The sequence below is a fragment of the Eubalaena glacialis genome, chromosome 13 (assembly GCF_028564815.1).
Source record: "Eubalaena glacialis isolate mEubGla1 chromosome 13, mEubGla1.1.hap2.+ XY, whole genome shotgun sequence".
NCBI classification, from domain to species: domain Eukaryota; kingdom Metazoa; phylum Chordata; class Mammalia; order Artiodactyla; family Balaenidae; genus Eubalaena; species Eubalaena glacialis.
This window is the reverse complement of record NC_083728.1, coordinates 849,391-862,437: the sequence shown is the minus strand read 5'-3', so window position 1 is coordinate 862,437 and position 13,047 is coordinate 849,391. Positions and strand designations below refer to the sequence as shown.

General features: G+C 64.0%; 1 protein-coding gene across 1 annotated transcript; it reads left to right on the top strand.

Annotated features, from left to right (window-relative positions):
• Window positions 1-11,162: 11,162 nt before the first annotated feature.
• On the top strand, window positions 11,163-12,575 carry ABHD16B (abhydrolase domain containing 16B). Its single transcript, XM_061208274.1, has one exon. It carries the CDS (start codon window positions 11,163-11,165, stop codon window positions 12,573-12,575), a length of 1,413 nt encoding a protein of 470 aa, XP_061064257.1.
• Window positions 12,576-13,047: the final 472 nt, after the last annotated feature.

Sequence of the window (13,047 nt, the reverse complement as noted above, 5' to 3'; positions counted from 1 at the left end):
CTACCTCTGGGGACTGAGGCTCTGCCAGGCTGTCTGCCCCAGGGCCTTCTCCGCTTTCTCAAGAGCAGGGCCCGAAGGAGCCCCAAGGCGGGGGTCCCGAAGCCTCGCAGGTGGGGCCGGGCGGATGTGTGACCCGCCCTGCTGGAGCCGGGCTGGCTGGCCTCGAAGTGCTGGCGTGGGCCGTGGACACCCGCCCTCTGCCTGCTGGGCCGGGGGTGCCTCCCGCCCTCCGCCCTCCCCCCGCGGGTGCCTCTACCCCTTCCGCTTCCAGAGGCCCCGGGGCTATTTTTAACTCGCCAGAGCTGCTGAAGGTGGACAGAGCCTGGGGGTGGGGGGGAGAAGGCCCAGCAGCTACCTTCCTGCCACCACCCCTCCCGGGGTCTGGGCTTCCTGGGGGGGGACTGGTCATTCTTGACCTTAGAGGAGAAACAGCACTCCACCCCACAAATACAGGCATACAGGAAGGCCACGTGGATACCCCAAGATTCAGACACATGCCTGGGATACGGACTCAAGCACACACACATGTGCATACACACACAGGCACACATGCACATGCAAACACACACGCACGGCCCAGGGACGTGCTCCGAAACATACCAGATGCACAGAGACTCAGGAGACAAATACAGGGACACGTAGACGGTCTCTCAGCCCTCCCCAGACACCTAGTCCTCCTGGAAACACACACACACACACACACACAGGGGCAGACACACAGCACAGATGCTGGGGGTGCAGGGAGGACCCTCAGGCCACATTCTAGACTGATGAGGGGAGGGGCCTACAGGTGTGGGTGCTCAGCACACTCTGTTCCAGCTCCCCAAGTACCAGCCAGTTTCCCTGAGCTCTCAGCACCTTCCCAGCCCAGATGCCCCACCCTGGCCTCCCCCTCCCCCAGATGGGGGGCAGGAGCCGCTGAGCTGACTCGCAGCCTCTTCCCCCGCACTCTGGCCCACGCCTGCTCAGGACAGGAAACCGAGAGAGGGATGGGGGTGGCAGTCCATGGCGCTGTGGCCTCAGGGCCTCCCCTTCCTAGCCCTGCTCCCCACTTCCCCTCTCCTCCCCTGGCCTTTGTTCCCTGGAGCAGCTCACCCCCCACCCTGCGGGGGAACCAGAGTCTATCCTGGAAAACCCCAGGTGCTGGGCTGGGGGCCTCTGTCCGCTGCATCCGGGTCCAGGGGGAGGAGGAAGCCGGGAGGACAGACGGGGCCGGGACCCATTGGCCGGGGGGCAGCCGGTTGGCTTCCAAATCCCCTCCACCCCCACAACCCCACCTCTGTCCCTGGAGGCCCCAGAGGGATGGAGGAGGGCGGGAGCCAGCCTGGAGGACAGGACATCCTCTTGGCAGGACACAGGACGCCAGGCCGGAGGTTCCCAGCCCCAGTCAAGGCCACAGGGGGAAAAGGCCACTGGGGCCTGGGGCTCACCAGTTCCGAGACGGGCCCGGGCACCGACGGCCGTGACTTCGGGAAGGACAGCAGAGCCAGCACCAAAGAAACACCCGAGTCCCTGACACTCCCCCAGGCCCCTTCTGGCCCGCCAGTGTGTGGACCCACTCCCGGTGGCCCCAGGCCCAGGGCCCCGCCTCAGGGAGCCCCACAGTTCACGGGAGAGGCCAGAAGGCCAGGGGGTCACCGTCGCCTGCACCGTGGGGCGCCCCCACCCCCGCTGGGAGTCCACTCCTGGGAGCCCACGTGAATCCCAGGGCCCAGGGCCCAGACCTCAGGCCGGCCCAGCCCTCCCCTGCCCAGGACTAGAAACCCAGGGACAGTCAAGGTTGGGTGAAGGCCACGGGGACCCCTTGCTCCTGCACCCCCTCCCGCAGCAAAGCAGCAGCCCCCCAAGCGTGGCCCCCCAAGCTGACACCATCAGCCCACGGCTGACCGTCCGCTCAATGGTCTGGGAGCTGACGGTCCCAGGATATCACCGCATCCAGGCTGCCCGACCTGGGAGCAAGCCTGCGCCTGTTGGCCAGTGGTGAGTCCGACACCAGTGCCCACTAGCCATTCACAGACACTTCTGCCAGCCTGTTCTGGTTACCTGGGTGGGAAACGATGTCCCATCTAAAAACAGCCTATAAAAATGAGTTACCTCGGGGCTTCCCTGGTGGCGCAGTGGTTGAGAATCTGCCTGCCAATGCGGGGGACGCGGGTTCGAGCCCTGGTCTGGGAGGATCCCACATGCCGCGGAGCGGCTGGGCCCGTGAGCCACAATTACTGAGCCTGCGCGTCTGGAGCCTGTGCTCCGCAACAAGAGAGGCCGCGATAGTGAGAGGCCCGCGCACCGCGATGAAGAGTGGCCCCCACTTGCCGCAACTAGAGAAAGCCCTCGCACAGAAACGAAGACCCAACACAGCCATAAATAAATAAATAAAATAAAAAAATAAATAAACCCAAAAAAAAAGTAAAAAAAAAAAAAATGAGTTACCTCAATGCACAGCTTGAGTCTGGATCTGCCTCTGTTCACCCGAGTTAAAATCACCGAAGGGGAATTAACCACGGACTTAGCTCATGACCCAAGAGGAGCGACACCTCTGCCAGGAAGACAAGGCCAAACCCAGCCCTTACAGCTCCCAGCCCTCAGTTCCGTCCCCATCACCTCCGCACACTTTCCTTGATTCCACTCACAGTTCTTACGTCTTTTGAAAAATGAGGCTTTATTGGAGTATCATTTACATACAATGATATTCACCAAATTGAAGCATACAATTCGATGAGCTCTGACAAACAGTCATGTAACCACCCCCACTGTTCCCCCACTATTATGATATAGAACATTCCTATCACCCCCCAGTCCCCTCAGCCTCTTGGTGTTCATTCTGCCCCCCGCCCCCCGGCCCTGCCCTGCCCTGCCCTGCCCTGCCCTGCCCTGCCCACCATTGATCCGCTCTCTGTCACTATAGTTTTGTCTTTCCCAGGATTTCACATAAACAAAGCCACGTAGAACGGGGTCTTCTGGTCCCGGCTCCTTTCCCTGAGCAGGGATCCTCGTTCTGAGCACCAGTTATCCACTCCTTTTCTCTCCAGTGTGTAGACGGACCATTTGCCAGCTGACAAATTCATTTCATTTCTTTGGGGTAAATTCCTAGGAGTGGGACTGCGGGATCATTCTAATGCTTGTTTTCTAAACCTCTGAATGTGTTTGTCTTTGCTCTGCCCCACGAGGCTGTAAGCTCCCCAAGGGAAGAGGCATCACCTGTGTTGTTCATCGCCATGACCAGGGCCCAGTGCAATTCCGTGCCAGGACTATTGCCCACAGAGTGAGTGAGTGAATGAACCAGTGATGGTGGTGCCTGGGACGGTGGATTTTGGTGATGCTGATGGGAAGTGATCATGGCGCTGAAGGCAATAGAGGTGACGATGATGATGGAGGTGACTGTGGTTAGGGGACAGTGACGGGGCTGCTGGCGGTGACAGAGGTGGTGTCTGTCACGGTGAAGGCTAGAAACGCCTGCTTTGCCCTCCGTGGAGTCGTTGTGAGGGCCCTCTTTGAATGTCTCCTCCACCTCCCCACCTCCAAACACCTCCAGTCCCCCACTCCAGAGTCACACCTTGGAGCAAGTTGTCACCTAAACCTCCACCCACCCTGAAGCGACTCTTCCCACCAGCTCCCGCTGTGGCCACACCCCCACTCGCCCACAGCTGTGACATCTCACCAGGAACAGCCCTCCTTTCTCCCAAGCACTCGGCTTTCCCCTCTCTTGGCTTCCTTCTTATCCTGTTTAGATTTCATATTTTCTCTCGAGAACACCAGAAGTGTTAGCGTATCCATCCTCTCCTGGTACCACTCTCTCCTTGCCAGCGCCTAAGCCGCTGCTCTCCGCTCGGAAAATCAACCGGGAGGCTGGTGCCACCAGAGAGCAGACCAGGAGCTGACCCTGACACTCCGGCCCTCGCGTTCCTCCCAGGCCGCTGTGCCCGCCTGCTCCCACACCCCCCTTGCCGGCCCCTCCCTGCCTTCTGGAGCCTTCCTCCAGCCTAAGCCCCGCCCCCGCCCCCAGCCCTTCCTTCACAAAGCAGTGACTGCTCTGAAATGCAAACGTGAGTCTGGAACTTTCTTGCTGAATCTTTCAGTGGCTTCTGAGAAGTGGCTTCCTCTCAAACCCCTCTCCCCAGTTGACCAGGCCCCACGTGATCTGTCCCCCATTCCTGGCCTCATTCCTGTACCCCCCTCCCAGGTTCCAGCCACACTGGCCTCGTTCTTATTCCTCCAGGACGCCAAGTTCCCTTCAGCTCCAGGCCTCTCCCAGGGCCAGGCTGCGAACTCCTCGCCACCTTCCTGGTCTCAGCTCCTGCCCTCCCCACTCCAGGCTGGCGACCACCCGGTGTTCCCTCCTGAAAAGCCCTCCCTCAGGCTAAGCCCTTACTTGTGCTCAGCAAGCGCCCTGGGGCAGCCCTGTCCCCCGCCACCAGCCCAGCAGGCCCTCCGTGAATGGTGCTTGTTGGGAAAGTAAGGGGGGATTGGAGGCGGGTTCTTCAGTTCATCACCAGGCGCAGAGATGACCGAGGAGGAAGAACTAGCTCCATCCGGGCTTCCCGGGGACCAGGAAGGCCAGGGCCAGGCAGTGGTCACCAGCTGGGGTATGGGGGAGCCCCCCCCTCCGGGATGCGAGGCCCAACCCAAGGGACCTGGGAGACTCCTGCCCCACGCGGGTCCCAGGCACCGCCTGGGACTTTCCAGGGGGCTGTGCCACCAAGGGAACCTCTGCTGCTGGGGCCGGGGCACCCGGGCATTTCCTGCCCAGCCTCACTCCCCGAAGCCCCAGCCCTGTGGCCCCGCTCCTTCCTCCCCCGCCAGGGGGGTTTCCACCCAGCCTGAGCCCTGCTATTTTTAGCTGAGGGAGAGGGACCAACTCCTGGCCCCATTGCTTCCCCCGAGGGAGCATGGGCAAAATGGGGGCTGGGTGCCAGAGGCTGGGGAGTTGACCCCCTAACTCCCCACACCAGGGCACACCTGGGCAGCCCAGGTGGCCAGTGCATGGGCCCGGTGGGCAGGGGCTCCAGCCCTCGGGTGGGGTGGGCCCAGGGCCTGGGTGGGCTACCGCCCACTTCCTGCGGCCTCGCCCCAGCACTTCAAAGGCTGCTGGCAGCCCTGTGGTCACTCCCGGCTCCCACGCAGCTCAGCCTGAGGGGCGGGCCCGGCGCAGGAGCCCCGGCAGCTGAGTCCCGCTCCTCCAGCAGCTTCAAAGTGGCTGGGTGGGCAGCCCTGCGGTTAGATCCCCAGGGCGGGTGGGGGACAGGAAGGGGGGGATAAGGGGGCCCTCTCTGCTTCTGTGTCCTCCCCGCCTCACTGCCTTCCTGGGTGGGCTTAGGGCAAAGGCCCAGATGCTTTCCTGGCCCCCAGATCCTGTCCTGGAGCCAGGCCGCCTGGGGGTGGTGATGCCTTCATGACTGTGTGATGTGTGTGCGGTCCAAGCGGGCTCCCCCTGGAGGGCAGCCCCCTAGAGAAACCTCAGGAGCCAACGTGGGGCGCCCCTCCTGGACCCCTCAGGGCCCCGGCTGTGGCGAGGGGGCGCGGGCACCTTCCCTTCCCCCCATCCCCCCTCCCTTCTTGCCCCACTTTTCTGCCTGAAGGGGGGCAGCCAGGAGGGGAGGGGACGGGGAGAAGGGCCTGCCTGTCTGGGCCCTGGTGCGGCCCCGCCCACACCCTCCACGGAGGTGGGCTGGATGGGCTGCGGTGGGCTTGACCTCGCGCCAGCTCCCCAGAGACCGGCGGGGTGAGAGGGGTGGGGAGCCCGCGCCTCAGAGCAGCCGCCCCGGAGCTGAGCAGACGCTGAGAACAGAGACTGTCTGTGAGCAAGTGGGGGGAGGAAACTTCCAGGGTCCCCTGGGGTCAGCTCCAGGACAGTTGCCATTTTTAATCTGCGCAAGAGACTTAGAAGGAGCCGCGAGGGCTGTAACCTAGATCCGCTCAGAGCCAGCTCAGGAGGTGCCGGCAGTGCAGCCCAAGGAGAGCCCCCTCCCCCGGCTGCGTACCCCGAAGGGCAGAGCGGACCCTGCGCCAGAGACCCCGGGAGATCTCGGGGGCCTTGCAGGGTCCCCCCTGCTCTGGGCTGGCTCTGCCCCACCCCCAACCTCCAGACGCTTCCCCCTCCTCCGCTCTCTGGTGTGTGTGGGGGGGCGTCAGGAAGGAGCCCCACTCGTGAGCCCCCAGCCCTGACGCCGGGCCTAAGCGGAAGCCAGCTTCAGCCCACCCACCGGGGCAGGTGGGAGAGCCACGCCCCAGGAAGGCTGGCCCTGGGGGTCTCGGGTGGAGGCCAAGGAGATCCCCACCCAGTCCTTGCCGAGGAGAGCCGAGGGCTCACTCCTGAGACCCCTACCCACGCCCCCCACCTGCTTCTTCGCTCTTGGGGTGGCTGCCTGGACCCAGGATGCTGCTCGGGGGTAGAGTGGGAGCTTCCCAGTAATGGCCCCGCCTCCAGAGAGGAGCCGCTTCCCCGCTGGAGTGTCAGGAGGAAGGTGACAGGGCACCGGTGTGGGGGACTCCGGGTCGCCCTCCGGAGCTCTCCAAGGACCACTGTGTGGGTTGCCCCTTTGGAGACACCTCCCACCTTCCGCCTCAACACCAGGAGACAAATGTTGATGGTTCTGGGACTTGGAGGAGCCAGGAGGGAAAGGCAACATCTGTGGCCCCTGGAGACCCCCACCGGTGGAGTCAGAGTCCCCAGGAGAGGCTATGTGGGCAGGAACCAGGGCTCCAACTCGGGGGTGGGGGGAAGGGGGGGGCGCTGGGGCAAGTGGGCGAGGAGCCATCTCAGGCCCTCTGTGCTGATCCCCTTTCCCGCCATCATCACTGGTCTTCAGGGTCCCCTGCTGAAAACACGTAGCACCCACAAACCCCAAGACCTGACTCCCAGGCCGAGGGTACCCCATCCTTTCCATCATTCCATCATCCCCGCCCCGCTTAGTCTCCCCTCTCCAGAGCCAGGGCTGGCTGAGGTCCAGGCCACAGTTTCCATCTGGCCACCACGAGAGAAGCTGGCCAGCCCGGGGGGGTCCCACAGGTGAGGGACCTCCAAGGGGCAGCGGGCAAAAAGCAGGACTGGATTGCCTGACTGATGGAATGGCTCCTGGTGCCTGGTCAGCAGGTCAGGATCAGTCAACACTCATTAAACTTACACACACGTAGACCAACAAATACTAAACCACCACACTCCCTGGCCTTGCTGCAGACAGCTCCCCACATGACTCACAGGCCAGCACAAACTTTTGGAAAAGCAATCTGGCCACACCCTGGCACACTCTTAGGACTCGGGTGTGGAGGGGAAATCACCAAGAGGGCAGGGTCCTCAGACAAGGGTGTTCTTGGCAGCCACGCTGAAGGGAAAGATCTGGAAACCTGGGTATCCACCAGCAGAGGGTACGCTGGGGCGTTAGTGTCTGCACATGGGGAGGAGTGGCCACTGGCCAGCTGCGGGCATGCGGCGATGCTCACAGGCCTGCAGGTGGGCATGTCTGCGGGCGAGTAGAGAAAGGTTAGGAATTTTGGGTACCAGAGAGGGGCTTGGAAAGCACGGTCCCCTTTCGTACACTCTGCCTGACTCATGGCAGGGAGCCTATGTGACACTTTGCATAACATAGTGCAGCCATCACCTTACATCAAACCCCGAGTGGGGGCTGCAGGAGCGGAAAGGGTAAGGTCCGCCCTGAGGGGCTCCGCCAGCAGCGAGCCGGGGCTCCGAGTGTGCACTGATGCTTCCAGCCGTGCATGGGGCCCCGGGGACCACCCTAGGAGCGGGGCTGTGGCCTGCACACACCGTGCACCACCCAGGGGTGTCGAGCCCCCGGGAAGTAGGCCCCCGTCCGACTGGCCTGGAGGGCTCTTGACCCCAACCCAGGCTTTACCCTGATGGGGGGACAGTGGGAGGGGAGGCTGAGACTGACCCGCAGGAAGGCAGGAGGAGAGGGCGGGGGTGTGCACAGCTCCCCACAAACCCCGCCATCCTTGAGGGCGCCGGTAACTCTCTGTGATTCCAGATGTTCAGCAGCTGTCTTGGCCATTTCCGCCCCTTCTCTGACCCCGCATCCGCCAGGAAACGTCCCCTCCTGTCCTCGGGCTCTGAGCCACCCCCTACCTTCCCTGCACCCCATTTCCTGAGCAGAGGCGTTTGTGCAGACTCAGCTCCCCCTCCCGTGGGGCGGCTTCAGCTTTCCCAGGGCCGGTGCTGCCCCCAGAGCCTGGACACCCTCTGCCAGGGGCTCTGATCCTGCCCCCGCCCCTCCAGCCTCTGGGACTGGTTTTCCCTCTCTCCCTCCGTTCCTCCTCCGAGGCTGGCAGCCTATATCGGGGCCTCTGGGGAAGCTGAGCAGAACCGGCCAGGAGGGAGCCCTGCTCAGTGGGGGAGGGTGGGAGCCCTGTGGGGTGGAGGCCAGAGGTCAGAGACCCCAGCCAGCCCTGCGGGAGGGGGTGGGGGAGGGGGGACGCACGCTCAGATGTCTGCCCGGTGGACACTGGGGGGTGGCCTCTTCCATCTGAGCACCGAAAACAGGGGACACAGCCCCACCTTCGCCGAGCAGAGCGGGGCCAGGGGGATGGGGCACAAGAGGTCACTGCTGCTGCAGCTGGTTCCGTCTAGGGGGTCTTCTGGAGAGGGGACAGCCGGAGGACCACTCCCTTCCTGTCATGTGCTTTCCTGTCTCAACAGAGCTGGTGGTTCTGGGGCACTTGGGCTCCTGTGGGCTGCGGGCAGGGCTGGTGGGGTCAGGGGCCAGGCCAGACACAGGGTAAGGGCTCCGGGGGGCCAGCAGCCCCAGCCCGTTGACCTCTGCCCCCCAGAATCCGGTCTCTGGCTGTTCCCCCTCCTCCAAGCTTCCTGCTCTTCCGGGGGAGCCAAGGGCAGGTGGGCCTGGCCAAAGGGAAGCCTCTATTTCCAACCAAGATGGGAGACTACCCCCAGGAGGACGCTGCTCCTCCATGCCCCGTCTTCCCCCGGGGAATCAAAACAGAATGTGATGTGTCCACCATACCGTGCAGACAATCCCGCGGGCCGCCCCACCGCGGCCACCATGTCTGCCTGGATCCGGGCTGAGCACAGGACAAAGCCTCTGCTCTGCGGCTGGGGTCGCTCCTGAGGGCTCGCAAAATGAGCCTGGAGCCTCTGGGTCTGTACGCCGCTCCCCCCCCCCCCCGGAGGATATCAGTTTATGAAAGAGGTCCCTAGGAGAGTAAACGCCCACACGCTCCCCCTAACCTCAGGGCCGGGGCAGACTTCTCAGGAGGACCAGGACCACCAGTCCCCATGGGCAGCTCTGCCCATCCCTTGGCCCCAGGCATGGCACCCTGTGGGCTCCCTCCTGGGGCGGTCCCCCCACTGCCCCTGCTGCCACCCAGGACCTAGTAAAGAGGAGAAGTGCTTTCAGGGGAGAAGGAACAGGAGCGGAGCCCGCACCCGGGCTCTGAGCTGTCCTCTTGGGCCTCAGGACCCGACTGATGAGTGAAGCAACCCTGTCTGGGACACGAGCTGGATAATCAGGAAGATCAGAATCTCAGCACCTGGGGGCAGAGGTGCTGGGGGCAGAGTTGCCAGATTTAGCAAAAAATAACAAACACACCAAAAAGCAGGATGTCCAATTACAGTTGAATTTCAGATAAATGATACTTTAATATGAGTATGTCTCATGCAATATTTAGGATATACTTATACTCAAAAAAAGTACTGGTTGCTTATTTGAAATTCAAATTTAACTGGGTGTTCTGTATTTTACCTGGAAACAGGGGTTGGGGGAATGGATATTCAACCCTCTCAACTCACTCACTCTGCCCATTGACCCCTCCTGCCCACCAGCCCTGGAGGACAGCAGCCGTCCTCAGCTCTGTGTCCCAAGCCTGGTGGCAGCTGACTGGGCCAGCAATGCCCCCAACTCAGCTTCACAGGGCAGTAGAGCAGAGAGGACTTGTTGGGGCCTGGAGCCCCCTCCCCAGAGGGCTGGGGTCTCCAAGGCAGGCCTCTTGGGTTCCGAGGGTCCAGGTGGGTTTGCCAAATTCCCTTTCAGGTCCAGGCAACTGTTGAAGGAGCCCCCCCGGAACCTGGCTCTTGTCTGCCTCCCCCCATGGACTCTGCCCTGCCCTCTTCGCCCTCAGGTGGGCCGGCCCACTTTGGTGCAGGAGAGAAAGGAGAACCCACGAGAGCCCTCCAGAAAAGGAGAAGGGCCATCTTGTGGGGTGGTTTCAGGGAGAGGAGGGCTCGACCAGGGGCTGAAAATGAGGAACATTGGCCAGGCAGGACCCACCTGGAGAAGGTCATTGCCTCTGCAGGCGTCAGTGGAAAGAGGATCCAGAACAGCCCGGGGTGGGGGGGCAGGGTCGGGGCAGGGCAGGTGGTTTCCAGCCTGCGCTCACCCCCTTTCCTGGGAAGGAAGGCGTGGAGGGCAGGGGCACAGGCAGTGAGCAAAGAGCCCCACCAGCCAGCCTCGCTGCTCCCCCAGGGACTTCCTGGGCTTCGCCCTTGCACTGGGAGGGCTGGGCAGGGAGCTGCTCCTCCTGGCCGGCCTGTTGGGGGGCCCACGTAGCCTTTGCGGACTCTCACACAGCCTGATCCCCAGGCCTGCTTCGTCCTGTCTCTGCTCCCTCTCCCACCCGGGCAGGTGCCGCGGGAGGTGGCGGGGGTTCAGGGCCGTGGGCAGCCCTGCATTTTTCCCGGTGAGACCCAGGAAGAGGTCAGCACTGTTGATTTCTGGCCTGTGTGTCCACGTACAGTTCAAGGAGGAGGGGGCCAGACGCTGCTCAGGCGCGGGTGGAGATGGCCTTGGGTGTGGGGTGAGAGGCTAATGAGGCCCCGGGAGGATGCGGGCCAAAGAGGGCCTGGCGAGGGTGTGGCCGCGCCAGGGTCCTGAGGCTGTGGCCCGGGCGGGGGTCGGGGGCGGTCCACCACGCCCGGGAACCCTTTGTGCGCCCATCACAGAGTGCCGCCTCTCCCGGGCAACGGTGACTCACAAAGCCGGCCCACGCCGGGCAGAGGACGCCTCCCCTGGGCCCCAGTGGGCCCAGGTCATAAAGGCCACGAGGGCCAAGCCCTGAGGAGGCATGTCCCGAGGCGGCCCCGCGCGCGCCCGCCCCTGCCGCCGCCCTCCGGGCCGGACCTGGGCCTCCCACTGCAAGCGCGACCCGGCCCGGCGACTGGGCCTTAGGGCTCTCTGTCGGGGCCCCGCGCCTCGGTGCCCATGTGCGTGGTCTGCTTCGTGAAGGCGCTGGTGCACCTGTTCAAGATCTACCTGACGGCAAACTACACCTACAACTTCCGCGGCTGGCCTGTGGACTTCCGCTGGGATGACGTGCGCGCCGCCGCCGGGGGCCGCAGCGGTCACCGGGCGCTGACGTGCGCGGCGGCCGCGGCGGGCGTGTGGCTGCTGCGGGGCGCGGCGCTGGGCGAAGACGCGCAGGGGCGGCCGCCCCGCGGGGCGCGCAGCCAGGCGCAGTGCCTCCTGCAGCAGATCCGTGAGCTGCCCGGCCAGCTCGCCAGCTACGCGCTGGCCCACTCAATGGGCCGCTGGCTCGTGTACCCCGGCTCCATGTTCCTGATGACGCGCGCGCTGCTGCCGCTGCTGCAGCAGGGCCAGGAGCGCCTGGTGGACCACTACCGCGGCCGGCGCGCCAAGCTGGTGGCCTGTGACGGCAACGAGATCGACACCATGTTCATGGACCGCCGCCAGCGCCCGGGCAGCCATGGCCGCGGCCTGCGCCTCGTCATCTGCTGCGAGGGCAACGCCGGCTTCTACGAGATGGGCTGTCTGTCGGCGCCGCTGGAGGCCGGCTATTCGGTGTTGGGCTGGAACCACCCGGGCTTCGGGGGCAGCACGGGCGCGCCGTTCCCTCAGCACGACGCCAACGCCATGGACGTGGTGGTCAAGTACGCGCTGCACCGCCTGCACTTCCCTCCCGCGCACGTGGTGGTCTACGGCTGGTCCATCGGCGGCTTCACGGCCACGTGGGCCACCATGACGTACCCGGAGCTGGGCGCGCTGGTGCTCGATGCCACCTTTGATGACCTCGTGCCGCTGGCGCTGAAGGTCATGCCCCACAGCTGGAAGGGACTGGTGGTGCGCACGGTGCGCGAGCACTTCAACCTCAACGTGGCCGAGCAGTTGTGCCGCTACCCCGGGCCGGTGCTGCTGCTCCGGCGCACGCTGGACGACGTGGTCAGCACCTCGGGCCACCTGCGCCCCCTGCCGTCGGGCGACGTGGAGGGCCACCGCGGCAACGAGCTGCTCCTGCGCCTGCTGCAGCACCGCTACCCCGCCGTGATGGCGCGCGAGGGTCTCGCTGTCGTGACCCGATGGCTGCGTGCCGGCAGCCTGGCGCAGGAGGCCGCCTTCTACGCGCGCTACTGCGTGGATGACGAGTGGTGCCTAGCCCTGCTGCGCTCCTACCGCGCGCGCTGCGAGGACCGGCAGGAGGACGAGGAGGCCTGGGGCCCGCACGGGCTCGCTTTCCCCTGGCTAGTGGGCCAGGGCCTGAGCCGGCGGCGGCGCCGGCAGCTCGCGCTGTTCCTGGCTCGCCAGCACCTCAAGAACGTGGAGGCGACCCACTGCAGTCCGCTGGAACCCGAGGACTTCCAGTTGCCCTGGAGGCTGTAGACCGTGCTTCTGCGTGTCCCTTCTCCCACCCCCCACCCCAAACCAGTAAAGCTGGCCCTGCCTGGGATCCCCACCTGGTGTCTGGGGGAGGGTGGGGCAGTGCATAGGGACCTGGCACTCTCCCTCACTGGGGCCTCCCCTTCCCTCCTTTCTCTTCCTCCCTCCAACATTTGTGGACGGTCCCAGTCTGCTCCCAGCTCTTAAAGGGAATGCAAAAATTAACCTGACCCAGTTTATGGCAACACTGTGTGATGGGTGCCTTGATCACCTAGAAAGGATGGGTGAACATGGGCTGTGGGACGCCAGGAGGCATCCTTCACCTGGCCTGGGTTACAGGATGACTCTGGGAAAGATGAGTGTTGAAGGGTCTGTGCAAGTCGCCTCTAACTATGGAAGGACACTGGCTTTGGAAGGGCTGTAAAAGTCTTAGCAGCTGGACCTCCCCAGGAGTGCGATGCTGCTGCTTCATAGG